The sequence below is a fragment of the Etheostoma spectabile genome, chromosome 21, assembly GCF_008692095.1.
Source record: "Etheostoma spectabile isolate EspeVRDwgs_2016 chromosome 21, UIUC_Espe_1.0, whole genome shotgun sequence".
Lineage (NCBI taxonomy): Eukaryota > Metazoa > Chordata > Actinopteri > Perciformes > Percidae > Etheostoma > Etheostoma spectabile.
The window spans coordinates 18,268,296-18,296,149 of NC_045753.1; the positions used below are offsets into that span (position 1 = coordinate 18,268,296).

Here is a 27,854-nt window from a genome sequence, read left to right on the forward strand (position 1 = left end):
CTCCACGTACTCTTTGGTGCGGTAGCCAATGGGGTGACTTACCCCGCCTTGAGCAATGGTGTCATGTTTGGGAGCTGATGCTGTGCCAAAAATTCTCACATTTGGCACAGTCTGACACAGCTGGGTAACAGCAAAGATGTTTTTGTTATTCATATGCAAGAGTCCATTATTTGTGGACGTAATTATTTTTTCACAATCAGACACAAATAAGACATTTCAAAGAGCGCCACAGTCAATCCAATTTCAGTTTGGCAAGACTTACATATATGAATTATGAATTACATATAATTCATGCCTAAGGAAAGAATATGATACGCCATTATTAGAAATGGCTCAGTGGAAATGGCTCTCTGTGGGCAGAGATAGTAATACACTGGTTATTACATCAGCCGAGTAAAGTGGGAAATAAACATGACGACACATGCATGATTTGAAATAGAAAGAGAGGCAAGGGGTGTAATGAAATGCCTAGAGATGGTTTTAAAACCAATTATCTGGGCAACGATTTATCGTGAACACTGCTATGCCAAAACTTAAGTGATGAAAAGTTGCAAGTTACGAATCTGCGGTACAACATTGAACCTTTTCAATGAACAGATTTTGCTGCAAACATTTTTTCACTTTGGCCGCTGAGATTGAACACGCACAGCTCAGGTAGATGGGATAAGTTGAAGTTCCACATTAAGGTGAAATCACGCAGCAACTCTGTGAAAAGCCTGTTTTATCAGAAACTGAGATTCAGAAAGCTCCATCTCTGTAAAGCATGTCTCTGCTGTCTCAGAGATAAACTGCTGAAAGGTCTGACAGCAGCATAGTGTTCAAGACAAGTTTGCATTTCCACACAGTAGCATTCCTCCAACACTATTTATTCCTGAAGAGGCCCTAATGGGGAATGAATTTAAAGTACAGTAGCAGTGAAGATCCAGAATAATGCAAACTTAAAAACTACTGATTGTGCCAAGTTTGCAAATTATAATAAAACTCGTCTTTAATCTCATGTACAGTTTTTGACATTTGACAAGTAGTATAAACAGGTTAATGTTGCAAATACATGAAAAACAGGGGGGTTAAGAATAAAACATTTATTTTTATGTTTGAATAGAACAAAATACAGATACTTATAAAATTGCACAAGTTCAAAGCAGCAATATATTGTTGACAATAATGGTGGAGGTGGCCACAGCAGGCAGTGAACACAAATTAATTCAGTTCCATTGTATAATAATTTTTACTAAAAAAAAACAGTTCTAATTGTGTGTTATGTTGTACGACCTCAGATCATGTTTACACAAAACGGCTTTCATAGTTGTTTTAATTCAGACCTTTGTTGATAAAAGCAAACATTTTATTATAGATGTGAATTCACTTCATGTTCACCTACTTTATCACAACCCCTCAATCTGCATTGAAATATTATTGCTATGAGCTCAGCAGTCTGAGGCAACTTCGATAAAGGTAAAACAATGAGTAATGTTTAAATATATTTGTTCCCCATGGCCATACCGTATTGAGAAGTAATTGGTTTTGCTCGTATAACCAAATAGCAATAGAGGCGATTTTGAGTCCAGCTGTGAACCAAGTTTACCTGTTAATAAACTACAGTGTAGCTTTAGTTTCCATGAGCCACTCATTAAAGTACTTCTCCATAGCCTTCCTGCTAGCCCAGCTGCCATTGTTGACTGTTGGGATGATCTTGAGGGGCTGAAGCCACTGGACAAAACGTTTCAACTCCAGAAAGCTGCTGTGTTCGCTGTATGGGATTCCTGTCAAGTAAACAAAAGGGTTGCCATCATTGTGTACCCAAACGTTGGCAATTAAAATGTAGCCAAGCAGAAAATGGCTACTAAGCCCAAACACAACCCACGTTTGTTTTTCACTGATTTATTTTAAGTGAAGGTTGTAATTATCTCTATTTTATATTTATTAAGGAAACAAGTCCTGTAGGAAAAGGAGGCAAGCAGTGGTTCAGAACTGAACCAGAGGACCTTTCCCTTACAATCGGATCATTTGCTTGGATTAGATAACCCTCACCCTCATCACTGAACGTCTAAATGTATGGCAGAGTCAGTCAGATAAGCAACGGGGCATCATTTCTTTTGTTTTGAGGAGAAAATAAGAAGATATCTGGCACTGCCTCAGAAAGCTGATGCCTCTTGCTTGTCCTACCTTTGTCCATCCACAGATTAAGATCTAGCTAAAACTGAACAAGAACAAAGTCAATCCTCCCACATGTAGAGAACAATATTAGGAGCAAGAATAGCTTATGGCTGGGAAGAGCAAGGAAGAGGAAAACAAAACAAGTCGGAAATAAAGAGAGAGAGAGAGAGAGAGAGAGAGAGAGAGAGAGAGAGAGAGAGAGAGAGAGAGAGAGAGAGAGAGAGAGTGCAATTTGGCTTCCGCCTGACTGACACACAAACTGCCAAGGACGAAGAAATGATGTGCGAGTGTGCATATCAAAAGCCTCTAGCTGGTGATTATAGGTTACAGGCCAGATGGCTGATAAATCCTAGCAGTGTTTCAAGATGACAAAAGAGATTATTCACCATTATTAGGATCTGTTTTGTGGCCAGGAAAAGAGCGAGGGTGCATTAACAACTCAAATACCTACTTTGCAGAAGACCTTCAAATATTATTAAACGGCGTTAACAGTCCTAATTTATACGAGATATATAAGAAGAATTTACTCATGACAAAAACCTGATTCATTAGAATGTTTTTAGGCCTAGTGTCATATTCATGGTTTTCTGTTAATGTGATATGTAAGTGCATACCATAGATAGAGATGTTGCCACTGATCTGAGGCTGAATATCTTCTACTGATTCCACCTGCTGGGTGAAGGTCCAGCCTGTGGGCTTGAAGGCCACCAGCTGGTCGTACTGTCCTGAGAAGCGGGCCAGGTAATCATGCAGTTTCTGGAGACAAGATGAAAGTGAGAAGGAGATATGGAAGTGAGAATTTCTTCTTCAAACGGCACCACATTGTACGTGAAAATGCAGCTCGTAAAAGTGAGCAAGGATATGTAGTATGTGAGCATGATCTCTGAAAATGTATAACATGTTAATGAACTGAAATGTGGCAACCTATTGCAGAACGCTGTTGCCACCAAGAACAGCTGCTAAACATAAAGCTCTTTTCCAAAATGTGTAAAGATAACTTGTATTTGTGCAGCTGTTGAGCTTATGCTGTGTTTTCAAATAGCTAACCTCCAAACATGACTTACTCACACACATTACTCGTTTGCCAGCTGATAAAACTATAAAGAGATTATTTACAATGCAAACATTTAACTACAAAATGTTTTATACCGTTTTCTATCAATCTAACAATTTATTTCAAGGTGACTCAGTCCAAGTTCTAGTAGCTCTTCTTGATAGAAATTGCTCAGACAGTCACTAATCAAAGTTCTCAATGAAACAACCCCTATTTCCCCTAAGTCAGCCTTTCAGTGCCTAGTGATGCTTGAATTATACCAACTCAGGGACTTATCTGTGGTGATACAGATGGCAAATTTAAATGTTTTAGTCCTTTTGGAGAGACGTTGTGCTTGGTCATCATAATTAGCATTTCCTAATTATTTAAATTGCTGTTCTAGATACTTGCATATAAATCGACCATAAGCAGAATAACAGATGTGTTTGCACATCCAAATAAACTGTCCATTTGACATGGGCCCTTGGCTAAACAAGAGAAATATTTACACAAAAGGTCTGCAAGCTAGTTCTATTCCCCTTCATCTTACTAAGTAGTGTATTATTAAAGTGAATTGTCAAACTTACTCAAATACATGGCCTTATATGCAGTGAATAAATATAGATAGTGCCTAGGGGACATAAGTCTGATGTGATATATTTGATAGTTATTGATAGATTCAGTACTTTTATTACTGACGTACTTTGTTTCCTAAACATGGCCCTAAAATAGGATTCATTTCTATACCTCTGAGTCCCACTGTAATAACTCCTCTTTTCAGATCAGTTAATGGAAAAAGAGACTGCTGCACATACTTTGAAGGAGAGCTGCATCATAGGCAGCACATGGACCTGGGATGCCTTCCAGTCGGTGGTTATACGTTGTCTGACTTGCTCAGACTCCAGGCAGCACATGGTGTTGTATTTGTCTCGAGAGAGGCACACTTTAGACCCAAGAACGTCTGCCAGTGCTACAAATGAAGCAGAGCAAGATCTAAGAAGCAGGAATGTGGGCAATTCAGCTCTTTATTTTAAGACCTAGTATGTACTTGCAGTTAATAAGACCCCACCCCCTCCAATGAAAACACAATCTGGATATATTTTATCGCGTTCACTACCTTGTGAAGTGTTTCAGAGCACATGTACTCTCGTGAAATAACGGAGATCTAACTGGCTGAGTACAGTTGTAGTCAATTGAATCAGCTCTAGATTTGTTTCCATTCCAATACCATGCAACGCTTGTTGAAGAAAAAGGTGATTACATAATGAACGCATAATGTTCACAGTCTGTGAGGATAACATTGGTTTTTCATCACTCCACCACACCAAAGTGGAACAGAGCATTTTTCATTCAGGACACAAGATTGGCTCTTTTTTTCCAAAACAGACAAATCCACAATTCTCCACACCGCTCCCTTTCGATACACGTAATCCCACATGCCCTTTCAGAGGAATGAAAGGTCAGGTAGTGATCACAAGCTACAGACATAAATCCAATTGTCTTCCTTTTAGGTTTAGAAACATATTTTACTTTCTGTGCAATAGTCCGTGTCAAAGAAATATCACTGTTCCTAGAATTGAATGAATTCATTAAGATGTAATTTTCACTGATATAATTAGTCATCAAAAAAACATTTCACTTACCATCAACCTGTCTAATGATCAAACTGTTTTTGAATCATGTGCAAGCTATACCAACCCCATACCTAAATCTTTTAGTATAATTAGTCACTTCAGCTAAGTGGATGCCCATGGGAGTAGGTTCGACAACATTGTCTTTTTTTCTTCTTCTTTTTTTACTAAGCAAAAGGATAACCTAAGTTGTAAGTTATGTTGTCATTTCACTCCTCCTTAACTTGAGAAAATACTGTTCAATTTATAAAAATGTTTAAAAACCGCATAACTCTATCATTTGTTGTTTGAAATCATGCCAGGTCTGCCATGTCATGTCAAAATTCTGACTAAACACTCACCTAGAAAGACCTTCTCTTTTCCCACAGAGTAGGATCCACACACCACAAGCGTCCGTGGGTTAAGCGTCACCAGTTCAAAGGCTGTGTTGGCTGCAAAGTTGATGACCTCTTGCTGTATAGGGAAGGTGTACTCAGGACTGCAGTACCTATAGGCATACAAGAGCTTACATTGAAAATCTGAGTTTCCTCTGGGCTTCTGCATCACTTTTACTGAGTTTCTTGCTTGAGAGGATTGAGGACATGAAGTAAACACATTGCACACATTTTAGTTTTAATATTTATCCACATTGGCTGAGAAGAGTCTTATTTACAGTAACCACCTATTGGCCATTTAGTAACCTCACTGGTACATACAATGAATATGAGAGGAGACAGATAGGTACTAACGTGGTGTCTAAGTAGAGTGTCTGCACCCTGCAACTGAGTAACTCAGGGTAGGTCTCCATTGACGGATCAGCTCGGAAGTCTCCAGTGTGGAGGACTGTCTGTCCATCAGGCAGGAAGAACAGCAGCATGGCAGCTCCTGGACAACTGAAAAAACAGATGCAGGCAGGAGGTGAAGCTACATATATGCTAGATACATGAAAAGTGAAGGAAGTACTCATTGTGTGATAAAAAAAGACAAGTGTCTTCTTAGAAGTTTTGACTGTCAAGAAAAGTGTGGTCAATTATCCAGGTATACAGTAATGACTGGCCTTCACAACTGTTGGTACGAATAGTTTTAAATTCAAAAACAGCCGGTTGAAGAAAATGCCTTGTCATGCAGAATTAGAGTTTTCCTAAAAAAAAAGCCCATAAGTATTCCTCAGTGAAACAATCTAGCATTTGGCTTAGGGCTGTCTGACTTTGAACTTAGTGTCAGAAATTGAAATGGCTGATGTTAACGACAGATCGATGACTTACTGGTTGGCATCCAGGAGGATGACCGTAACCCCCTCCACGGTGACCTGGGTGTTCATGGGGAGGATGTGGACATACTGCTCTGCTACCCTCAGTTTACTCTTCACCAGGTTTCCTGTAATCTGACCAGGAGAGGAGCAGCTGTCAGTCAACATAAATCTCTATGGTTCATTTACATCTAGTGATGCGGCAGCAGCCACTAGAGCTAGAAAGAAACAAAAAAAAAAGCTGGTCGAGTAAACACAGTATAACTACTCTACATTTGTATATTATAAACAACTAAGTAACACCCCCTATTCACCGATCAAACTTTTCTGGGCTATGACCCACCTAACGTCCAAGTTGAATTTATGTGACCTACCAAATAAATAAAACCCCTATGGAGTCCCAATGAGTCTTTGTAAATCTGTTTTTAGTTTTATTCCCAAGATAGCACACACTGTGATAAATCATGACCCATTTGACAGGATTATCTGGCCTCTTTCACTAAAACACTTTTATTCTGAATACAATCTAATGGAATTTTTAATTAGTTTCAGAGTTATGTTCTTAAATATCCCAGTTATAAATAGAAAATGTGCAATGCATGGTAAAATACTATAAACAAATTAGGTCTAATTTAAACATGAAAGAGATTCAAAGTATGAATTAAAAATTGTGATTGTTTTGCTGTATACCTCAATTCAGTTTATTGATTAATTCACACCCCAAAATTGAATGCAACATTTCCAAAGTAACAACAAACGCTATAAACAGAAAGAACAACTAAGGGCCCAGACAAACTCAATTTCCTGGAAATGAAGTGTTTTTATCCAATACTGTGTAAAAAAAAAAGGGTTTCAAATTTCAATAAACTCCAGTATAGTCAGAGCCATTGGCAAATTGGTATTCAAAGCTGCCAACTGGAGGCAAAATGTTCAATTAAGGAGACAATGCAGTGCAGTGAGATAACAAATGGGTAAGGCATTCCCTCTATGAGTTCTGTGAAAGAGATCAGTCAGGAGCTTTTTAATGAGATGTAAATAAATAGAATATGTAAAAAGGTTTGTAGCATTTTCACAGAATTAAGGTCTTCCATAGTACTGGAACTGGACTAACAGAGCAAAAGTCATTTATTTATGACACAAAACTGCGTAAAAAAAAGTGTAAAAGTATCTAAACTGGCACACTGTTCTTTCCCTGTATGAAACATAAAAATGTTGGGTTTGTGGGATGCAGTTTCAGCGATAGTCGAATGAAATCTGGGGTAAAAACCACCGTCCAACACGTTTTAATGTAAGAACAAAAAAATGCCAAAACAAAGCCATGGCCTCATGCAGAGAAGGTAATAAAAATAATATAGTGATATAATTGACTCAGACTTCAAAATACAGTGGTGTAGATTAAAATATGGCTAATTAATGCACAACCCAACCAGAATAAACTTAAGGTACACTTAGCCACCAGATAAAATACACAGCATGAGCACCAATAAAATTAAATACTGCTGGAAGTCTTTCGTATTTTACAGCAACCAAAGCTTGACTTACTCTGTTACAGTAGATTGGAAGTGTGGAGTTCTTGGTCAATCCTCCGTAGTGGTCTGAGTGGAAATGTGTGAGGAAGTAGGCAGTGATGTCCTGGATCTCTCCATACCCAAAAGCGTCTACAACAAACTTTGTCCCTAAGTACAATAACATTTGACATATTTTTTAGATTACAAAAAAATTAACCTTCAAATGTATGCAGCAATATATGATATATGGTCACACCTGGAATCTTCTTGTAGAAGGGACAACGTGGTAACTCTACTTCTCCCACAGCGTTCCTTCGGTTCCAGCTTCTTCCTCTCCATCCTCTGGTCCTACCTTTCCCTGCTTCTCCCTGGGCATCCACCACATCACTATTGTTTACAGTCCCTGTGTCCTGTGAGGCATCTGCGTTTGTGTCGGCCTTGCTTTTTCTTTGCTTGGCTCTTCTTTGTTGCTTCGGTCCTGAGTTTTCACCAAGTGTTGGACCAGGGGTGGTGTTGAGTTCATTTGGTCCACTCTGAGCCACTTTTTCCTTCTCCATGAGCAGTTTAAGGCCAAAAAACACTCCAATGTCAGTCTGCTTTAGACAAGAAGCTTGACCTGCCTTGAGCTGGCCCTTCTGTGGCGGCATGGTTTGAGATATTTGGACAGTGGAGGTTTGTGATAAAGGCACTTGAACACTGCTGTCTTTCAAGTTTCTCAAATGCAGGCTATCTGAGCTTAGAAGAGTTTCTCTCAGGCGCTCTAAAACTATACTTTGTGGAGACTGAATACTGCTTTTGCATGGACTGATGGCACAGGTAGATTTACCGTGAGCTTCTTTTTCACCTGTGATATCAGCTTTATTTTCAGGAACTGCAGAAAAGGCAAGCTGATTAGTGGGCAACAATGAGGTCATTGACTCTAGCTGGGAAGCAGGATCCTTTATTTGCACATTATCAGTTTCCAAAGCATCCATAAATCCAGTGAGGAGCTCATCTTCACTTGAGAAACCGTCACTGAACAGCACCATTGAGTTTTCAATCTCGTTTTCAAATGCATCATTATTAAAAAGGGCTTTTCGACATTCACTACTACGAAATTCAGTCTCTGTAGGGAACTCAGAAAGTGGAGAATAGGATATTGCATCATTGTTGTCAGGGGAAGGTTCACAATTGGCTAAACCTTCACAAGCTTGTATTCCACTCTCTACTTTGACGGGAGTGGATGTTCTACTTTCTTGAGAAGCACTGATAGGCCTTTGTCTTTTACTAGAGGATGACCATCCTTTCTTTTTCTTAAAATCCTCTGGGCCAGGTGAGCGCAGTAACAGAAGTCCATTTTTAAGTTTAGATGGAGGTGTTCCAGTGAGATTACTGTGAGGGGAGACATTATGATTGGAAATGGCAGAAAGACTAAAAGCATTATCCTGTGAAATCTCTAAAATAGAGCCATCCACATCATTGTTCATCAGTCCTGGGAGACAACAGAGGTCGGTCTTCCCACTGGTCCCTGCCTGCTGGGACAGGCTGTGGAGGGCTGTGTCACTGTTTGCTCGACTATTGGCCAAGAGGGTGTGGTTGAATTTCTTGTAATGGTTTGGAATGGTGGAGAAGCACCGGAGGCCATCTGGACATTCTGTGTGAACAGATAAACATGTACAAATTAGTCTTTTCAGCAGGGTACAAAATAATAATCATTCAAAAGCACCTACACACAAAATCTGCTAAAGAGGTTTGACAACACAGATATTCAAAAATTTAGAGGTGCCTGATTTTACACAATAGTTTACTCGTCGTGCCAAGTCTGCTGTGGCTCAAGGGAGCTTTCTATAACAAATAACACTGATTATGTAGTCAAAGTTTTCTTGAGTTGGGTTCCGACTCCAAAGCTGAACAGAAACCCTGTGGTCAAACTACAATGGAATTACTGTAATTACCAGTTTCTGACTTGTAAGTAATGTTTTCTAACACTCAAGTTGTAATCACTGGTTGAGAAACTCAGATCTGTATCACACTTGGAGGTTTATAATACAAAGGTTCCTCACATTAGCCAAAATCCACCATTCAATGTAATTAAACATAAGTTTAATGGATACAGTGCTATATTGTCACTGTATGTTATTGGTTCACCCTAACATGACCAACTGCAATTATACAACCTCCTTGAATTGTCAGATTACGTGAACACTCGCTAATGACACAGGAAGCTTTCCTGTCTCTACCATCCATCCCTTATGACATGAACGCATCATGATGAAGTATGCTATCAAGTTGCATTGTGGGAAATGTATAATCTGATGTTTTTTGGAGCTCCTAGGGATTAAAAATCAGGCTCTACCACAGTGATTTTGATAGTTTTGATCTGTCTATTGTTAGTCCCCCCAATTCTATGGAAATCTAGCACTAAATTGTATGATGTATGATTTATGTATGATGGAATGATTAGGAAGAAAATCTTGCATATAACATTTAAAAGTGTTTTTGTTATGTACAGAGTGCAATAATAATAAAGAATTGTCTTTTTTAGATAAAATATATGAGGAAGTAAGATTGTCTGTACCTTTACATGTGTCCCTGGGGGTGTCAAGACATTCAGCAACATGCCATCTTTGAGTCTGTACCACCAATATGGAAAAGGGCATCTGACACATGGGGCAAAAGTCTCCAGAGGATGGTCCCTCTGCAGCAGCATTGTCTGTTAGCACTGTGTCACTAGAAGGAGATAACTTTAAGGGTAGGCCTAGATTATGCGCCTCTAAACTGCGGTCTCCAGTAACAACAGAACTACAATCTCCACTTTCAGCCGTCTGAACTTTCCTGTCAGGTGACTTGAGTGAGAAAGAAGAGTCTCTCTTGGAGGTTTTTCTGACAGTGCATTTTCTTTTTGTCACAGTTGCAGACGGCGATTTGTGTCTCTTCTTTTTCTTCTCAAGAGGTTTATACTCCCAAATGTCATCTTCAGAGTCGTGCTTCTCTGACATTTGTGGCACAGAAAAGCGTGAAGTCCCTTAAGTTGGTGTTAACGTTAGCTAGCTAGATAACATCTCGCGGTTACCGAAAATAACAAACATTACAATACATTAACGACTACTGTAGATTCCATAATATTGCGAGGAGATATCCCGCTGCGAAAATAGTTTTTTATAACTAATAATTACGACTTGGGGCTGATTTCTTCATACTGTAGCTAACTATGGTTCTAAAATATGTTGGCTTAGCCAGCTACTTACCGCCAGAACAACAATGAATGTAGTAAAGAAAAGTAGAGAAACAGAACAGCACATTCTACCAATTTCACGAGCCCATTCAAGCTAAAGACCATTAAAACAATTACAAAACGTTCTTACTAATAATTAATCCAGTTTAAGGTCCCCTAAAATGAAGATAACAAATCCTTCTGGTGATTTATTTTTTTTTTAATTTAAGTGTTGTGTCGAAATCAGCGGTCTGAATGTTCTTTCTGAGTTTACCTAGCAGGCTGGTTGTTGTTGTTGGAAACATGGCGTCCAAGTACAGCCTCTCAGCTTTATTTCATATCCAAAGTGAGCTGGATTGCGCCCTAGATGACGCTACGACACAACAAGAGAAGGAAAATCTTGTCATCGAGTATTTGAAAAGGCTAGACGAGAAAGAGGATCTGAAGATACCCGATTTCCAGACAGGTGAGACCATGTTGCAGCTCTAGCTTGCTAAGTGTCTCTCTGTTGCTCTACAGTGTGCCTTGAGTTTTCTAACATGTCATTCGGATCTCAACATTACAGCGTTACTGAACGCTTAGGGTTTCCTCTTCTTTCCTTTATTAGTAATTCCATACTTTAAAACCACAAGTGTTTTAATAAGTTAGTTAAATACGAATATTATGTACTTCCGAAACACTGTCAGGCAGAGAAGTAGCAATAGCTGCTTTGTGCAGGTTCAACTTTCATCACTTTTTTTCGTGGTGTGTTTTGTTGCAACAGTGTATCAGATTATAATTTCTTGACTTTCTTGACTTTTTTCAGAGTTTTTGTTTTATACCGAGTATGACATAATCAGGAAGCCACAAATCTATGTTACGAGAGAATGCATACCATTATGTTCTGGGGCTGCAACTAAACAACTATTTTCATTAATTTGTAGATTATTTACTAGATTAATCGTTTGGACTGTAAAATGTTAGAAAATAGTAAAAAAAAACAAGGTTCCTTAATGTCCAAGGTAATGTCTATAAATGTCTTATTTTGTCAGTCAAAACCCCATGATATTCAGTGTTATATGGTACTACCTAAAGACATTCTTTTGTAGTTGTCACTACACCTGCTAATATGAATAGTGTGGGCCCATTGAAAAATGAAAAGGGTTGCCAATGCAGTTTCCAAATAAAGCAGCTTAAAAACCATCAAATGTTTCTGGTGTCAACACTACTTAAGTCCTGTGTTGAGTAATGCAGTATGTTGTCAATATCCCATTGCACCAGTAGATGGGGATCTACTGTAGAACATCAAACAGCAGAATAAACACAGCTGCGTGGGTTCTTAACTGGGCCCAACCTCTCAGGACCACATAACAGACACACGTTTTAAATATTTGTGTAAGAAAAAAATTATTACATTCAATTAAATTTATTCATCAGGTTGACAAAAGCACTTATGTCTGTTCAAATGATGTTCAGTCACCATAGTTCATTTTATCATTTTGCATGAATCTGTCCAATGTCCTCCCTTTTGCAGAGTCAAGAGACATTTTAAGATATGCAATATGTAACCAAATTCATTTTCTTTGATGCCATAATCTCCTCCTCATGTAGATCTTAAATAAATACCAGCAAAGTTTTAGCCCAAACAAATAATAATACATTTATTTGATATAGCACCTTTTACGGACAAAGTCACAAAGTGCTTCACAAGATTATCATTTGTGTACAAATGCAACAGAAAATAAACAAGGAAAAAAAGAAAATAATTATTGAATGACCAATGACATCATTTCAACGATTACGACCTATAACCCAAAGTTTACAGACGAGAGTCAAAAGCGAATTTAAACAAATGTGTCTTCAGCTGCTTAATAAAGCTTCAACAGAGACTGCAGACATTAGGAAGGGCGTTCCACAGGTTTGGAGCCACTTCTTCAAAGGAACAGTCACCTTTAGTTTTTAAACAAGCGCGTGGGACAACCAGTAATCCTTGATTGGAAAACCTGAGGGACCTGTTAGAGGTGTATGGATGGAGCAGGTCATAGATATAAGCAGGTACCAGACCATGCAGAGCTTCATAGGACAGAACAAGAATTTAAATTGTATCCTAAACTTAATTGGAAGCCAATGTAATGAATAAATAGAAAAGAATTTGTCAGATCATTTGGGCCAAAATTACCTTATTTACACATCAAACCATTTTGGGTGGCAGGCAAGAAAATGAACTATTTCTTCTTACTCCTACTTGGTCTGTGCTTGCATCATTCTTAGAGCTGGGAAAAAAGAGTGACAACGCCTTTTTTAATTCAACCTTTATTTAACCAGGCCAAGTGCTACTGAGATTAAGAATTGTTCTTTCATTGCAAAGCAAGGCAACAGCCCAACTAAAACACAGACTGTCAAACAAGCAGTAGGGTATTCAGAACAAATAACAGGAATGCTATATATAAAAAGCTTATATGGAGGGTATAATAGTATTTCCAAGAACTTGAGGCTGGATTTTGGTGCTCAGTATGCTGTAAAATATCAAAGTAAATGTATTAATCAAGTTTCATGTGAGTTAAGTGTGACAGATGTTATCAGACACAATCTAGAGTGCATGTGAGGTTAATGTAAAACAACAAAAACAACTTTGAACGAGAACTAGATCTACTGAAATTATATTATGGCATTTAATAGCTTAATAACACATCTTAAGCTGTAGGCAATTGCATTGCTTAGGTCAACGTTTTTCTCCGCATGAAATAAATGCAGTATCAAGCCAGACAGAGGATGGGCAATGTAAAACATTTGCTTTTGGTGTGACTGAACATAATTAATAAGATGACTTTTTCATTTTTTCCATTCTGTGATTTGCTCCAGGCTTGGAATGGCTGAACACGGAGGGGCCTCTGTCTTTGAGCAAGGAGCTGGCTGGTAAAGTGGTGCTGCTGGACTTCTTTACTTACTGCTGCATCAACTGCATGCACATCCTTCCTGACCTGCACCAGCTAGAGAAAAAGCACTCTGCCAAAGGTACGGACTTAGATTGGCTTTAAAGCAGCAGTCAGCATTAGTTCATCTAGCTAATTTCCAATGAAAAATAAACAAACGTTTACCTTTAAAATGTGGGACTGTAGGACAATTCTCCCCATGGAGACTTCTCATCAGGCTCCCACTATTACAATTTAGCAGACACAAAGCCCATTATGAATGACATGTCAATGAATTTATGAGTTAGATTATGAAAATGACAGATCATTTTTAATATTCATGTAAGGTCTTTTACAAGAAGTCAGATTTGTCAGAAGAGAAAACTGGGGTTCTTTATGTTTGTCTTCTGTTTATTTGTTTTTTTCACATGTTCAGTTGTGCACAATTTTAAAACCAATTTTACCAGATAGATTAAAAAAATAAAAAAAAAGTACCAAAAGCAACAACATTTTTTCCTCTTCAATACTTTGACTTCCTTACCCTGTCTGCGACACTCAGCACTGGGCTCATTTGTTTCTACTGAAGACGTAAATTTTTGAAAATGGACAAACAGTAGTTTAAGTATTTAAAGGGTCAGCTGAGCACTGTACTTTTCAACAAACGTTACACAAACAGGAGTGAATAGTGTATTTGTTGAGGACTGTATTCAGCTACGGATTAATAGACATTTGGTGCTCAAGTAACTGTTTACGACACAAGTGTGTGTAGGATTGACTCAAAATAGATCACAGTGTCGATGTTTATGGTAATGCAGCAACAAGTCATTAAGTGAAACTGTGGCTGAATCCCATTCCTTCCCCTTACCCCTACCCCTTGGCCCTTCCCCTACCTTTTGCGCGTTCACGCGGCACCTAGTGCCGGTCCAATACGTATTACGAGCTAGGGGTAGGGCATGGATCAAGGGCTGTATACCCCTACGGATCTAGTGTGGACGCGACCTCACTAGAAAACACACAGGCAGTGTGTGGCTGCTGCATCGACCAGAGAGACACATGAATGTAAGTACTTTCAGGTTTAAATAATTGATTAAAAAGTTACGACAGTCTTGTTTTGTGGTCTATGCAGTCCTGTACATGTGTACCCATGTTCCTAACTGAAACTTTTTAAAAATCGCTAGCTTGCAATGCTAACGCTAATCGCTAACGTTGAACAGTCCCACATATTTCTGCCTTGAATGGACTGTATAGATCGCATAGATTGTATAGCTATATATATATTAACGGTCTATGATACATCGCTACGTGCTTAACATATACCGTCCTGTCTCACACAGGAGGACACAGGAGGACACAGCAGCTGATCCAGGTTGGGGCTGCAAACGAGCAGACTTTCCTAATTCATATGTTCATGTTGTACCCATTCATTATTGCATTGGTAGCCTACTATTATTGTAATAATATTTAATTAATTCCTGTTCATTGTTCATGCACTTGTTATATTGTTGTTGGTTTTGATATGGGACACTGATGATATGTGAGGGGGGGGTTACTGGCCAAAAGGCTCCAGACTGGTCTGGAATATCAGAGCAGCTGTAGCACAACAGTGTAGTGTGTGTGTAGTTTGTTTGTGGTCTTGTGTGTATTTTTTTAGTTTTACACATGAGTGCCTTTTATTGTGTGCGACATGTTAGTTATGGTTCTAATAGTTGACAATGGTTCTGTAACATTATTTTATGTAACGTTTTTGCCTGTTATGTTCAATTTATCACCAATAAAGACAGATTTTTGTCAACAAAATGTTTTGTGAACATCAATACATTCAAAACGGTGATAACTGAAACAGATATACACACACCATGTATACAGGGTGTATATGTATGTATATGTACACAGATGCATGTGATACCACATTTGTATTGCAAACAGACCTAAGTACTACACAGATAAGTACTCTGCACTACCAAAGTGAACCTAAATAACTATAAATTATAAAACTGTTGTCCAAACCCACACAATCAACAGACCTAGACGGCATCTTGGAGTTTTGTATCAATACTGTATGGTGATGTCACCAAGTGGTGTCCCATTCATAGGGGTATGTTTTCACCCTTACCCCTACCCCTTGGTTTCAAGGGCCAAGGGGTAGGTTTAAGGGCCAAGGGGTAGGGGTAAGGGGAAGGAATGGGATTCAGCCTGTGTGTTTTCTTTATGTATAACAACTTTTGTGGCTGCAAGTGGAACTGCATGAAAACGATAACCAAAAGTGTCACTTGAATCAGTGTCAGAAAATAAAAATGAAAACAGCCACAGGGGTGGAAATAGAACCTTCACCAGACTTCTGACCAGAGTTCTGTAGCACGCACCTCACCTCACCTGGTCCCTGTCCAGTGCTTGTTAAACTGTAACTATAGTAAGCTGAGGGTCAATTCAAAAGTAGCTGGGGCGAGTTACCATTCATTTGCTCTGCACGTTGAATGGGTAGAAGATTAAGGTACATAGGTAGGTAAAACAAAATGCTAATTTGTACAAGTTTCAGTCCAGTAACATTGCTCACCTGCCATTAATACAAATATAAATACAAATACGCAGCATTGGGCTGACAAACTGATTTTCTTAAATGTATTCTTTCAAACTATAAATACAGTGGGCCGCGCAGGAAGCAGCAGCCTAGCAGGCCTTATTACTGAGGGAACACAATTCCAATGGTATCTTATTATGTGTCATGCTGCATCACTGGAACATGTGTAAGTTCACTGAGACAGAGTAGCTGTAGTACATCAACTCCACTTCTCTTCTCTTCTTGCCCAAGAGCATAAAGGCCCTTATCTCAGCTGTGAAGAGACACTAACTAAAAATATTTCCAAGCTGCAGTGTCGGTGCATACAGGGTCCATAATTGTACCCTGCTGTAGTTCACTGTATGGCTCTTTATTTAGTCACTCCATGTAAAGCATAACATCCGACTGACTCCATCACCCTGCTGGCCCTTCAAGGGATCATCTCAGGAAATTCAGTTGTGAGCCATGCGGAACACAGAGCACAAACACAGCAGAGCCACTGCACATTATCGCACTCCCCTTATCTTTGGCATTGCTGTGGGTACATTCTGTTTGCTGCACTGGTCAGAGAGGTGTGGGAGCCACCCTGTCCAGTCACTCCCACAGTCCACTCCCCACCCACCCATTGTCACTGCAATCTGTGCTACTGCTATACTGCTTGGCTGAGGGCGTGGGTGATGAAATCCAATGCAGATGGTGTGAGTCCAAAGGTTTGGAATTGTGTATTTTGAAAATTTTCTCTGTTAAGGGCGCCTCAATGATGTGAATTAATCCATTTATGGAGGTCGATAGGCTTTTGTCTGCTTCATTCTCACTAAAAATGGCCTGTGATGCTGTATAAAAAAAAGCATAATGAAATCTATATTAAAATAAAAAAACATGATTGTTTTGAGTGGCAATATAAAACAACAGTGTGAATGTATGCATCTTAATTATGTAATGAATTTTACTACAATTTGTTTTCCACAACCGAATTATGCATTTTATTTGCTCATTTAATTTATATACTAGAGTTTCAAAGTGTACCTCTGAATGTACAAAAGTGACTGTGTTTTAGTAGAGTCCCACACTGATTGGGAAACATATAACAACTGTTATGTAAAGGAACAAAAGAAGCATCACAAACAAGCATTTTTCACAGTTTTAGGCCATTTACTTGCATAACATTTAAACATCTGTTGGCCTTATCAGAGTCACAAATTCCAACCAATTGCTCTGTACAATAAGGATAGTGTTAGTAGTCTTTGATAACTACTGCAAAAATATTGAGATAAATATTCACAGCCGCAAGGTGCTAAAACATTTTCAGGAACCTCAATGAGACCTACTGTATGTTATATTATAATGGAACAAGTGTTTGCGTATATTTTAGTCACTGTCACGCAAACTTGCTTTTTTGTGAGATAATAGAGTTAAAAAAATATTTCCTGAAAATGTGGAATTGGGGCTAGTTTTGATTATGAGCACAATTAAGACAAAGCACTTACTGCACTGTTATGGTTGGCTGTTTTATTTTTGTCTGTTTGTCTCTATCTGTTTAATCTCCCTCTCAGATGGATTGGTTGTTGTTGGTGTTCACTCAGCTAAATTCCCCAATGAAAAGGTGAGGGACTTTATTGTTTGTCATCATTTTTATCTTTGAGTAGGCTGTTCTGCATGTGCGTTCTTTCTGCATTGTCATAACTGCAAAGTATCGACAAACGTGTAATTGTGAGTATGATGGAGGACAACGTGAACCACTCTTTTCTCAAGCAAGAAATCAAAGTACTAAAGCATTAGTACTTAGTAATCTTACAACAGTAAACCAGCATGAGATATCAGACGAGATATCAGACAAATGATTGTATCTGAAATGATTTCTGTTAACTGGTTAAAACCAGAAAACATGCTCAGATCTTCAGAAAATCCTCCTCAAACTCATACTGTCAATCGTTCTTCTATTCTTTATGGAGCTGTTTGCCAATATGGCACTGATGCATCCTTCATAAATGATAGTGTACATCTTTCAATTTTGGACTAAAACAAGCACTTTTAAGATGTCACCTTGGACTCTTGGAAATTTAAACCGATAATGAAAATAATTTATTATGAATATAATTTACTAATGAACAGCTCTTACATGTTCACAGCTTTTTACTCATTTGTCTATGCTTGTCTCCAATCCTTCAAAGGTCCTGGACAATGTCCGCAGCGCTGTGCTCCGCTATGACATCTGCCATCCAGTTGTGAACGACAGCGAGGCACACCTCTGGCATGAACTGGAGGTGTCCTGCTGGCCTACACTGGTCTTACTGGGTCCACGTGGCAACCTGCTCTTCTCCCTGGTGGGCGAAGGCCACCGCGACAGGCTGGGGCTTTTTACTGACAACGCCCTCCGTCACTACGGGGAGCAAGGTCTGCTGAAGACACACACAGTGGGGATCAAGCTGTACCGAGACTCCCTGCCACCCAGCGTCCTGTCTTTTCCTGGGAAGGTGGCCGTCGACAGCAGCAAGAAAAGACTGGCCATAGCAGACACTGGGCATCACCGAATTTTGGTGGTGTCCTCAACTGGACAGCTTTTACACGTTATAGGAGGTAAGAAGTAGGGAACAGGATGGTGATATGTTGTATATAAGGGTTCAGAGTGCACATGTCTGATGAAACATAAAGTTTTGTTCTTGCTTTTTACATCTACACATTATACAAAGATATTTAAGCATCATTGATAATAATTACAAAATACTAAATTACTCAGTCCCCTAACTGCCCTCAGAGGAGCTACGTGGTAGATTATGTTGTCTCCGGCCCAACAGAGTGGTTGGCAACCACAGGGACTAGTAGACGCTGTGAACTGGCACTGACACTGAAGTGTGGACCATGAGGGAAAGAAATGCAGGATTTGTATTATTTTTCTAGGTTTACTCTACTCATCCTTATCCACACACAGTATGAGAAATGTATACATTTATATTTGCATAAGAAGTTCAAAACATCAAGCTAATTTGAAGATGGTATTTATGAGGACAGAAAAAAAAAGTGTTTTTGTTCTGCATCACATCTTCCTGAGCAAATTTATTGCAGTATTAGCAGATTAGATTATAATTCCTCAGTCTCAAATGTAAGTCCACTTGCAGAAATGAAAGGCCACCCATGCTCTAACTGTCACTGGGCAAGTATTCCTGTACGTATCCTTCGTATAACTAATTATAAAATCATCCATCATGTCTTTTTTTTCTACCAAATGTTTAGGCAGGGAAGATAATGCAATGGAATATGTGAGTAACAATTAAAACTGCTGTTGCTTAGTAATGACCTTTCAATGTCAAAGACTTTGAGGACTACAGATAAATGTTAAGTACCTGAACGTGCCGAGTATTAAGATGTGCAGTTTTTTTTATTTTTTTTAAATGTAAAGATTATTTTTGGGCCATTTTTAAGCCTTTATTGGTAGGACAGCTGAAGAAATGAAACGGGAGAGAGAGGGGGTAATGACATGCAGCAAAGGGCCGGCGGTCGGAGTCGATCCCGGGCCCGCTACGTCGAGGAGCAAACCTCTGTACATGGCTAAAACCCAAAGATGCACAATTTTAATTGGATTATTACTTCTGCTCCAGGGCCTAAAAGTGGGAGACAAGATGGCAACTTGTCCCAAGCTTCCTTTAACTCACCCCAGGGTGTGGCTATTAAAGGGGATGCCGTATATGTGGCCGACACAGAAAACCACCTGATCCGAAAGGTAGGGCCCCAAACTATCCTTTGAAACAATAAAAAAAAAAAAAAAATTGACCTCACTTTATTTTTACATTTATTTCTGTTTCAGATCGACCTGTTAGAGGGAAGAGTCAGCACTTTAGCCGGAGTAGGAGCTCAAGGCACAGACAAAGAGGGTGGGGCCATGGGACCTCAGCAGCCCATCAGCTCTCCTTGGGATGTGACTCTTGGCACTGCCGGTGAGTCTTGTGGGGCTGTCAGATCCCAACTTGAAGAACAACATTTACAACATTGTATTTCCCCTCTGTGCCTTCCTCTGTTCTCATTGTCTGTTGTTTACTCTCTGCATGCTGCTATACAATCAATAATTCTTGAGAGAGGGGTCAGTCCAACAGTCTCATCTCAGATTGCTTGAGTATCTTTGGGTCTCACCATTTTACAGGTCATAGTTCAGTTAGAATGTGGTGAAGGTGTATAAAAACAACCGAAAGCGACTACATACAGACTGGGGTGCTAATTCTGGTGTGATATCACACCTTTAGACAGATTGTTTACAACTTGCATATGTAGAACATAATTAGATTAGAGTGTACTAAAAGCATACACAGATACTTGACAAAATTGTCTTAAGTAAAACAAAGGACAAATACACAAAATATTATAGCTTACAATTTTTACAAGAACAAAACGTCTCTTCTGGTCAAAGTGGAGGCCCCGATTAGTTGCAGTGGATTACACTTTTTATGAACTTGCCCTTCACAATTTATTTACATTATGAATAGAACATGTATTCATATTGGAGTGAACATTGTTGCCAAAAATCCCTTATTTTAGGTACTGAATCATTTTGAGGACAAAAATAAAATAATAAGTCAAAACTATGCAAGTCACAAACTACTGTAAAGTACCTGACAAGGTCTTTCATATTCTCAAAGTAATTCAAGACCTCCACTTCAAAATCAAAGCTCAGTCTCTCTAAATGCTTTGCTTTGATTATTTTTGCCATGGGCTTTCAGAGTTTCTTTATTATTAGTCTTTTTTTTATATATATATATTTCTTACTGAGTACCGTTTTTCATCAAAGCAGAAAGCTTTTTTAACTCAACTTTTGAATCTCTCAGACCCTTTGTCTCTAAATGTTTGTGTATGTTTTGTGGTGCCATCAGGCCTTGTTACCTGTGGACAGTAAGAGTCAAGAATTGTTGTCATAGACAGAGATGCCATTAGCCTGACATCGGCAGGCCAATTCAAAAACGGGTGTTTGTAACTGCCAGAGTAAATAAAATATGAGCTTGCAGCAGATTTACATTGACATACTATATGTATTTTCTTTACAGGTTGGTATCATTTAGAAATGTTTAATACAAGCTTTAGCACTATTTATTTTTTAATCATTAAGTTAAATATTATTCCAGCATTTTGTAATCATTTCTTTGCGTTCCTCACTTTAGGAACATACTACATGGCCTTACTAGTGAGTTATTTATTTTTTCAGAATGCAGTTTTAAAATGTAACAAATTAATGACTTTATTAACAATTACCACAAATAACATTTCAAATTGTAAAGGACTTCACCTGTTTTTCCTACAGCTTTCATGCCTCAAGTTAACATTGTTTACTATTAGGCGGTTCTACAAGTCTGAGGTGTTGTAAGAGCTGACAGTTGAGTAGTAGTAATTATGTAAAATGTGTGTGTACACCTGGAGTTGTGTACTCTGCCTGTCGTATGTACTGTACTCATCAACAGTCAGTTTACATTTTACAGGTATGGTGTTTAATCATAGCTGTGTGAAAGTATAATATTAACTTTAAGAATTTAAAGGGCCATTAGCGCAATTATTTCCTCATTGCACACCTGCCTGTAAGCAAGAGGTAATCAGTCATAGTCATCTTTTCTGCACAACTTGATGGATGAAACAACCTGCTGGTTTGCACATCACCACATGGTCTGAGGATGTGATATCAGACCTTTAACATTGTCCTCTGAGAGTACATCCACAACACTCATGGCATATTCATGATTTATTCACCATGCGTACGAATAATTGAATTGACCACATCAAGATGACCCTGCACCTTTTGAACTGTAAAGTACTTTTGAACTGTAAAGTACTACAGTGACACTGATGCTGTGAGGCAGGTGCCAGAGTTGTCAGATGTTCCTGACAGTCCGCCACATGTGATCAACAAAGTCTGAGCTCTGTGCTGCATTAAAAATACAACTAAGATACTGTTTGTTTGTAACGGTTGTGTTTCGATGACAGTATCTCTGCTGAGATGCAGCACGTGGCCTATGATCGACAGGCGGTAGTCACAAGCTGCATAGCCACATTTCTGACTCTTTTCAGGCAGCCTTCAACAAACGAGTCAGAAATTGTAATTTCCCCACAGAACTCGTTTTCATTCAGTAGAGATATTTATTTTCGTTTGTTTATTTTGCCATTGTTATATTTATAAGAAAATTATAGCTTAAAGTAAACCTCCCATAAACATCTGAAAGGACCGTCTACCTTATAGGACAAATATTAGCACCACCGCTGGTGACTGATAGACAGCCAAAAGCCGTGACACAAGTTTCCTGGGTCTCAATTCAAAGAGTGTGTTTTTGTGTGCGCTTGTATGTGCGTTTTATTTATATGTGTAGGCGGTGCTGAAGATAACGTGCTGTGGATAGCCATGGCGGGGACCCACCAGATCTGGGCTTTGTTCCTAGCAGATGGGAAACTGCCCAAAGGAAGGTGAGAGACCATGTAGACAGAACCACCACAACCACTTGGCAACAGCCATCCTTCTAAGCCACTAAAATACTGATAAAAGGTCATATGAGCTCTACCAATCCAGCATTGTATTGTCTAAGTGTTTTGTCTATTGTCTTCTATTTTATAATGTAAACAGCGAGTCCAAGGCAGGGATGTGTGTGCGATGGGCAGGCAGTGGCAACGAGGAGAACAGAAACAACTCCTACCCCCAAAAGGCTGGCTTTGCTCAGCCTTCAGGCCTGGCTTTAGCCACAGAGGAGCCCTGGGGCTGCCTGTATGTGGCCGATAGTGAAAGCAGCACCATCCGCTCGCTGGCACTGAAGGACGGAGCCGTCAAGTTGCTGGTCGGGGGAGAGAGAGACCCACTGGTGGGTGTGCAATGGCTGTTAGATGGATGACTAGATGGTGGATTCATTTATATTAGGATGATTGGATTTCTTAACAATATTTCCTACTTTTTCTTTCTACTACGGAGTGAATCCCAAGTGGCTTTGATGAAGTTTTCCTCTTTGGTTAATTTTAATGTCCATAAATTCTCTTATTAATAGTCAGGGTAATTTTGGTCCATTTTAGTGTTTCTGTAAAAGGAGAAAATATTTTCTAATAATATTTAAGACAATGCCGTGAACAGCAGCTTGAAAAATAGGCAGGAAATCAAAAGCAGACTGCAAAAACTGAATGACCTTTCCTGCAATATCGTCAATGATAATATGTCTTGTACCCAGCACTGCCCCAATCCATCAAACAGCACACTGTAAAACCTGCACTACTACATTTCCAGCATAGAAAACACTTTGACAATTATAAACAAAAATACTGCACAAAGCTTTGGATCACTTCTGGGCAATCACAGGGTTTCAGGGCTATCTATTTTCTACAGATAGGAAATATTGATCTACAAGGCATGTTTACCCGGAGAACTGCTGCTCACTGGATATTTTCTCTTTCCATTCTCTATAAATCCTTGAGGTGGTTGTGTGTGTGAAAATCCCAGGAGTTCAGCAATTTTTTGAAATACCCAAACAAGCCTGTTAAAAATCACCTTTCTTCTCCAATCTAATGCTTGGTTTGAAGCAGATTGTCTTGACTGTCTACATGCCTAAATGCATTATGTGGCTGCCTCCTGATGTGCTTATTAGATATTTGAGTTAACGCACCGTTGAACAGGTGTACCTTATAAAGTGGCTGGTATGGGTATGTCAGTCTCGCTGAAGCAAGATAGGCCGCAATTGCCTTCTCAGTTTATGTAATGAACTCTGCAGCTGCGGAGAGTCATGAGACCTTTTATAAGATTGTCTCATTAGTTTTCATTTATTCAGCGGAGTAATACAGAATGAAAATCTGTTTATTTTAATTATTCCCAATTTCCTAAGAAATTGGTTTTTGATTATATTGTTTGCTGTAATAGTAATTTATCTGTTTGAGTCATGTTGCTGTTAAACAATCTGTAGCACTAAGAACTGTTTATTAGGTTTTTGTCACTTTCAGGGGGAAAAAAAGTGAATTTTCCCATTTGTAATATGTAATTTCAATGATATTCTTCATTAATGTTCTTTTTTTTAAGCACAGTATCTAATGTGATTTTAAGATAATCTTTTTCGTGTTTCTCAAAAATATGGTATTTTAATTTTTGTGTCACTTTTCCTGTATGAATTATTCAGAAACCTTCAAAATAATGAAGCCAATGTTGCTTTTATGTTTTTATTTCAAGTGTCAAATGAAAACTGATCATTTACAGTGGGAAAGGCTTTGGCATGGATTTTCATCAGAAAAGTCCCTTATCTTAATAGTTAAAACTCCCATTAAGCTCCCTTTAAAGCTCCCTTTTCTTCTCTTTGCAAAAAATTTAAATTGCATTGGAGGCGGTTCACAAAATTAGATTGGATATTCTGTTCTTTACCTAATTTAAGCTTAGACATAGGAGTTCTAGTTTGGCATTCATACAAGTTTTATATCTTCTCCTGATCCAGAACCTTTTTGCTTTCGGGGATGTAGACGGGAAAGGGGTGGACGCCAAGCTGCAGCATCCTCTCGGTGTTGCCTGGGCTCCTGAACAAAGCCTGCTCTATGTTGCCGACTCCTACAACCACAAGGTAACCGTTGCAAGTCACAAGGCTGTAGTTTAAAGCTGTAGCATGCTCAAATTTAATTTTTTTATTGTCATAATGGGTCCTTTCAGGCTGTTGAGTGGATACATAAAGCATGTATCTCTTTTTGATCTAAAAACCAAACAGTGAACATAGAGGAACTGACCTTTTTGTTGGGTTGTATCTATGTGCTTGTGTAATTGTGTTCAGATCAAGGTGGTGGATCCAAAGGTAAAGCTGTGTGGCACATTAGCAGGGACTGGAGAGGCTGGAGACACTCTGGGCCCTGAATTTAACAAATCCTGCTTCAACGAACCAGGAGGAATCTGCGTTGGTGAAAGCGGCAAACTTCTCTATGTGGCCGATACCAACAACCACCAAGTCAAAGTGTTGGACCTGTCCTCCAAGACTGTTTCACTGGTGAGACCTGTATATGTGTGTGTATGTGTGTAAGAAAAGTTGTCCATGCTTGTGCAATGAATCTATCCTGAAAGCTATATGAGTTTGGATAAAAGGTTACAAAGAAAGACATTGTGATAACTTTCTCATTGCTCCTCTTTAATCAGTAACATCTAAATCTCTCTGCTGTACAGTTCCCCATTTCCACAGACTGCACAGACTCAGTACCTTCAAAGCCTTTGGGTCCTGCCAAAGCCCCCACACTGCCCAAATCAGCTGCCAGGAAAGAAATGCCACCAGTGTCGGTGTCAGCAGGCCAGACTCTCGTCATGTCGCTCACCCTTTCACTTCCAGAAGGAACCAAACTCACAGAGGAGGCCCCCAGCTGCTGGGCTCTATCAGCTGAGGGTGAGAAAAGCCATTGTTACTAATGTCATGAATGCAAATGTTTTGAGATTTATCCTATATGTACATTTGACTTTATTTCGGTGTAAGGCACCATTAAACGTTGACTAAGCCTCACCCTGTTACTGTTGCTACGCCTGTCAGGTTTTCCATTGTCACAAACGCAGTGCAGTGATAAAGGTGGCATATTCAACACTCAAAATTCTTAGTAGAAGGCTTCTCAGTTCGTATTTTATCATAGCTACCTAGCTAGCTTGGCAAGCTAAAAACATTAGTTTTAACAACAACAGCAGCTATTGGTGCCAACGATCATGACAGTATCCCATGCAGGCTCCTTCTGACCGTATGTTGAAGTGCCTTTGAACAAGACCCTGAAACCCGACACTGAACAAAAAGCGAGCTGAGCCAAAAGGCAAAGCTCTCAATCTAACGGTCAGTTTTTCTTCCTACCCTCACCTATGGTCATGAAAGCTGGGTCATGACCAAAAGAACGAGATCCAGGGTAAAAGCGGCCAAAATGGGTTTGCTTAGCAGTTTGGCTGGCGTGGGTGAGAAGCACAGTCAACCAAGAGGAGCTCGGAGTAGAGCCGCTGTTCCTTTGTGTCGAAAGGAGCTATTTGAGGTGGTTCGGGCATCTGGTGAGGATGCCTCCTGGGCGTCTGCCTAGGGAGGTGTTCCAGGCACATCCAGCTGGGACGAGGCCTCGGGGAAGACCCAGGACTAGGTGGAGAGATTATATCTCCAACCTGGCCTGGGAACGCCTCGGGATCCCCCAGTCGGAGCGGGTTAATGGGGCTCTGGAAAGGGAAGTTTGGGGTCCCCTGCTGGAGCTGCTGCCCCCGCGACCCGATGCCGGATAAGCAGACAAAGATGGATGGATGGATAGATGGACTGAACCCCAAGTTGTTCCCGATGGGCAGGCCAGCGCCTACCCCCACCCATCGGTGTATGAATGGGTGTGTGAACGGGTGGAAAACAGTAGTGAATGATGCTTAAAGCTATAGTGCGTAGTTTCTGCCGCCCCCATTAGGAATTCTAAGTAACAACAACAAAACTGTTGGCGCGTCCACATGATACAAGCCTTTGGCCGCCTCCTTCACGCAGTTGCTAGTAACCAAGGAGTACGGCTGGGATTTAAAGTTCTCATCTCTTTAAAGCACCAGTGAGGCTATAGATGGCATGAGCAATCTAATGTATGGTGTGTGCTATTACATTTTTTTTGTTTTTTTACATGTTCTCAAATTTAATGAACAGTACTCTGACATTACAACAGAGTGTGAAGTGATTTGAGCTATCATGGTAGTAATGGTGATGGTCCATTCATTAGGTGTGGAACAATAGTGTTTCCATCATTCGAAACTATGCAGCATGCAGTCAGCGATACCAGCAAGCTATTTTTGGAACATTTCGATAAGAAGGCATGCCTTGGTTCACATAATTAGCTACCAGGCTATGTTACGTGATCCTCCACTGTCCGATTATACCCAGTCTAGACTTATGCTGATCTGATCAGAGCAGAGGCAGGAATGTTAATGGATCAAGTTAGAAGTGCACGGCAGATTTAAATTGTTTTTTTTTTAGTGGCTTTTTTAGAAATGGCTACCCTGGGACCTCATGTTAGGCATCAGTTTCATTAATCACCGCTTGCATGGATTTGACATGTCTCTCTGGCATAACATTTTCTCAGAGTCGAAGTTCTAGCCTTTCCTTTTCAACTTTCATTTATCATTCAGCGGTCACGTCTCTTAAGATGTGTATTTGCTTCTAAAAATATCCCCCATGTTTCAGCAAATTCATGTCCTCACCCTCACTCCATCTGATTCAGTGGGAGGAAACAGATTTTTGTTAGAGGGCAATATTGTAGAGGACTCCATTTAGCAATGCTCAGACTTGGACCAATCTAGTATACAGGGTGTACCTTGCTGCCTTCAACCATAAATTTTGAAGTCAGACAGACATTTACATAAAGTCACATTCATAAAAAGACCCTTTCAGAACATGGCACATTAGGACTGATCTGGCTCCAAACTGAAGATTGATCTTGTTTTGTGGCCGTGTCAGCCAGTCGGTTGGTCCTTCACTTTGGTGCGGAGTGAAACATCTCAACAACTACAGGATGGATTGCCATGACATTTTGTTGAGACATTCATGGTCCCCACAGGATGTATCCTCGGGACTGTAGTGGCCTTTTAAACTTTTCCTTTAGGGCCATTATCAGGTCAACATTTGACTTTGTCCAGTACTTTTAGTTTATGTTTAGTGCTAGTTGGATAGATAGATAGATAGATAGATAGATAGATAGATAGATAGAT

At 39.5% G+C, this 27,854-nt stretch overlaps 2 protein-coding genes across 2 annotated transcripts in view; one reads left to right on the forward strand and one right to left on the reverse strand.

Moving 5' to 3' along the window:
• Positions 1–891: 891 nt before the first annotated feature.
• On the reverse strand, positions 892–10,852 carry dclre1a (DNA cross-link repair 1A (PSO2 homolog, S. cerevisiae)). Its single transcript, XM_032501355.1, has 9 exons — positions 10,115–10,852; positions 7,814–9,190; positions 7,592–7,725; positions 6,066–6,184; positions 5,550–5,693; positions 5,163–5,308; positions 4,006–4,160; positions 2,772–2,913; positions 892–1,763 (listed from the first exon to the last, which is right to left on the reverse strand). Exons 1-9 carry the CDS (start codon positions 10,533–10,535, stop codon positions 1,597–1,599), a joined length of 2,805 nt encoding a protein of 934 aa, XP_032357246.1. The 5' UTR covers positions 10,536–10,852; the 3' UTR covers positions 892–1,596.
• A 125-nt stretch (positions 10,853–10,977) lies between these two features.
• nhlrc2 (NHL repeat containing 2) overlaps positions 10,978–27,854 on the forward strand; it is a 19,576-nt gene continuing 2,699 nt past the window's right edge. Inside the window, exons 1-11 of the mRNA XM_032501357.1 lie at positions 10,978–11,216; positions 13,592–13,744; positions 17,752–17,801; positions 18,370–18,775; positions 19,795–19,916; positions 20,001–20,130; positions 22,537–22,630; positions 22,788–23,019; positions 24,622–24,744; positions 24,949–25,158; positions 25,332–25,545. Coding sequence (XP_032357248.1) covers positions 11,006–11,216; positions 13,592–13,744; positions 17,752–17,801; positions 18,370–18,775; positions 19,795–19,916; positions 20,001–20,130; positions 22,537–22,630; positions 22,788–23,019; positions 24,622–24,744; positions 24,949–25,158; positions 25,332–25,545 — 1,945 coding nt within the window. The 5' untranslated portion in view covers positions 10,978–11,005. The remainder of the gene's footprint in view (positions 11,217–13,591; positions 13,745–17,751; positions 17,802–18,369; positions 18,776–19,794; positions 19,917–20,000; positions 20,131–22,536; positions 22,631–22,787; positions 23,020–24,621; positions 24,745–24,948; positions 25,159–25,331; positions 25,546–27,854) is intronic.

Coding starts and splice junctions, on each gene's coding strand:
- dclre1a (XM_032501355.1), bottom strand. CDS start 10,535: ATGTCAGAGAAGCACGACTCTGAAGATGACATTTGGGAGTATAAACCT. Junction 5,309..5,549: donor ACACTCTACTTAGACACCAC/GTTAGTACCTAT, acceptor GTATGCCTATAG/GTACTGCAGTCCTGAGTACA. Junction 4,161..5,162: donor AAAAGAGAAGGTCTTTCTAG/GTGAGTGTTTAG, acceptor CTTCATTTGTAG/CACTGGCAGACGTTCTTGGG.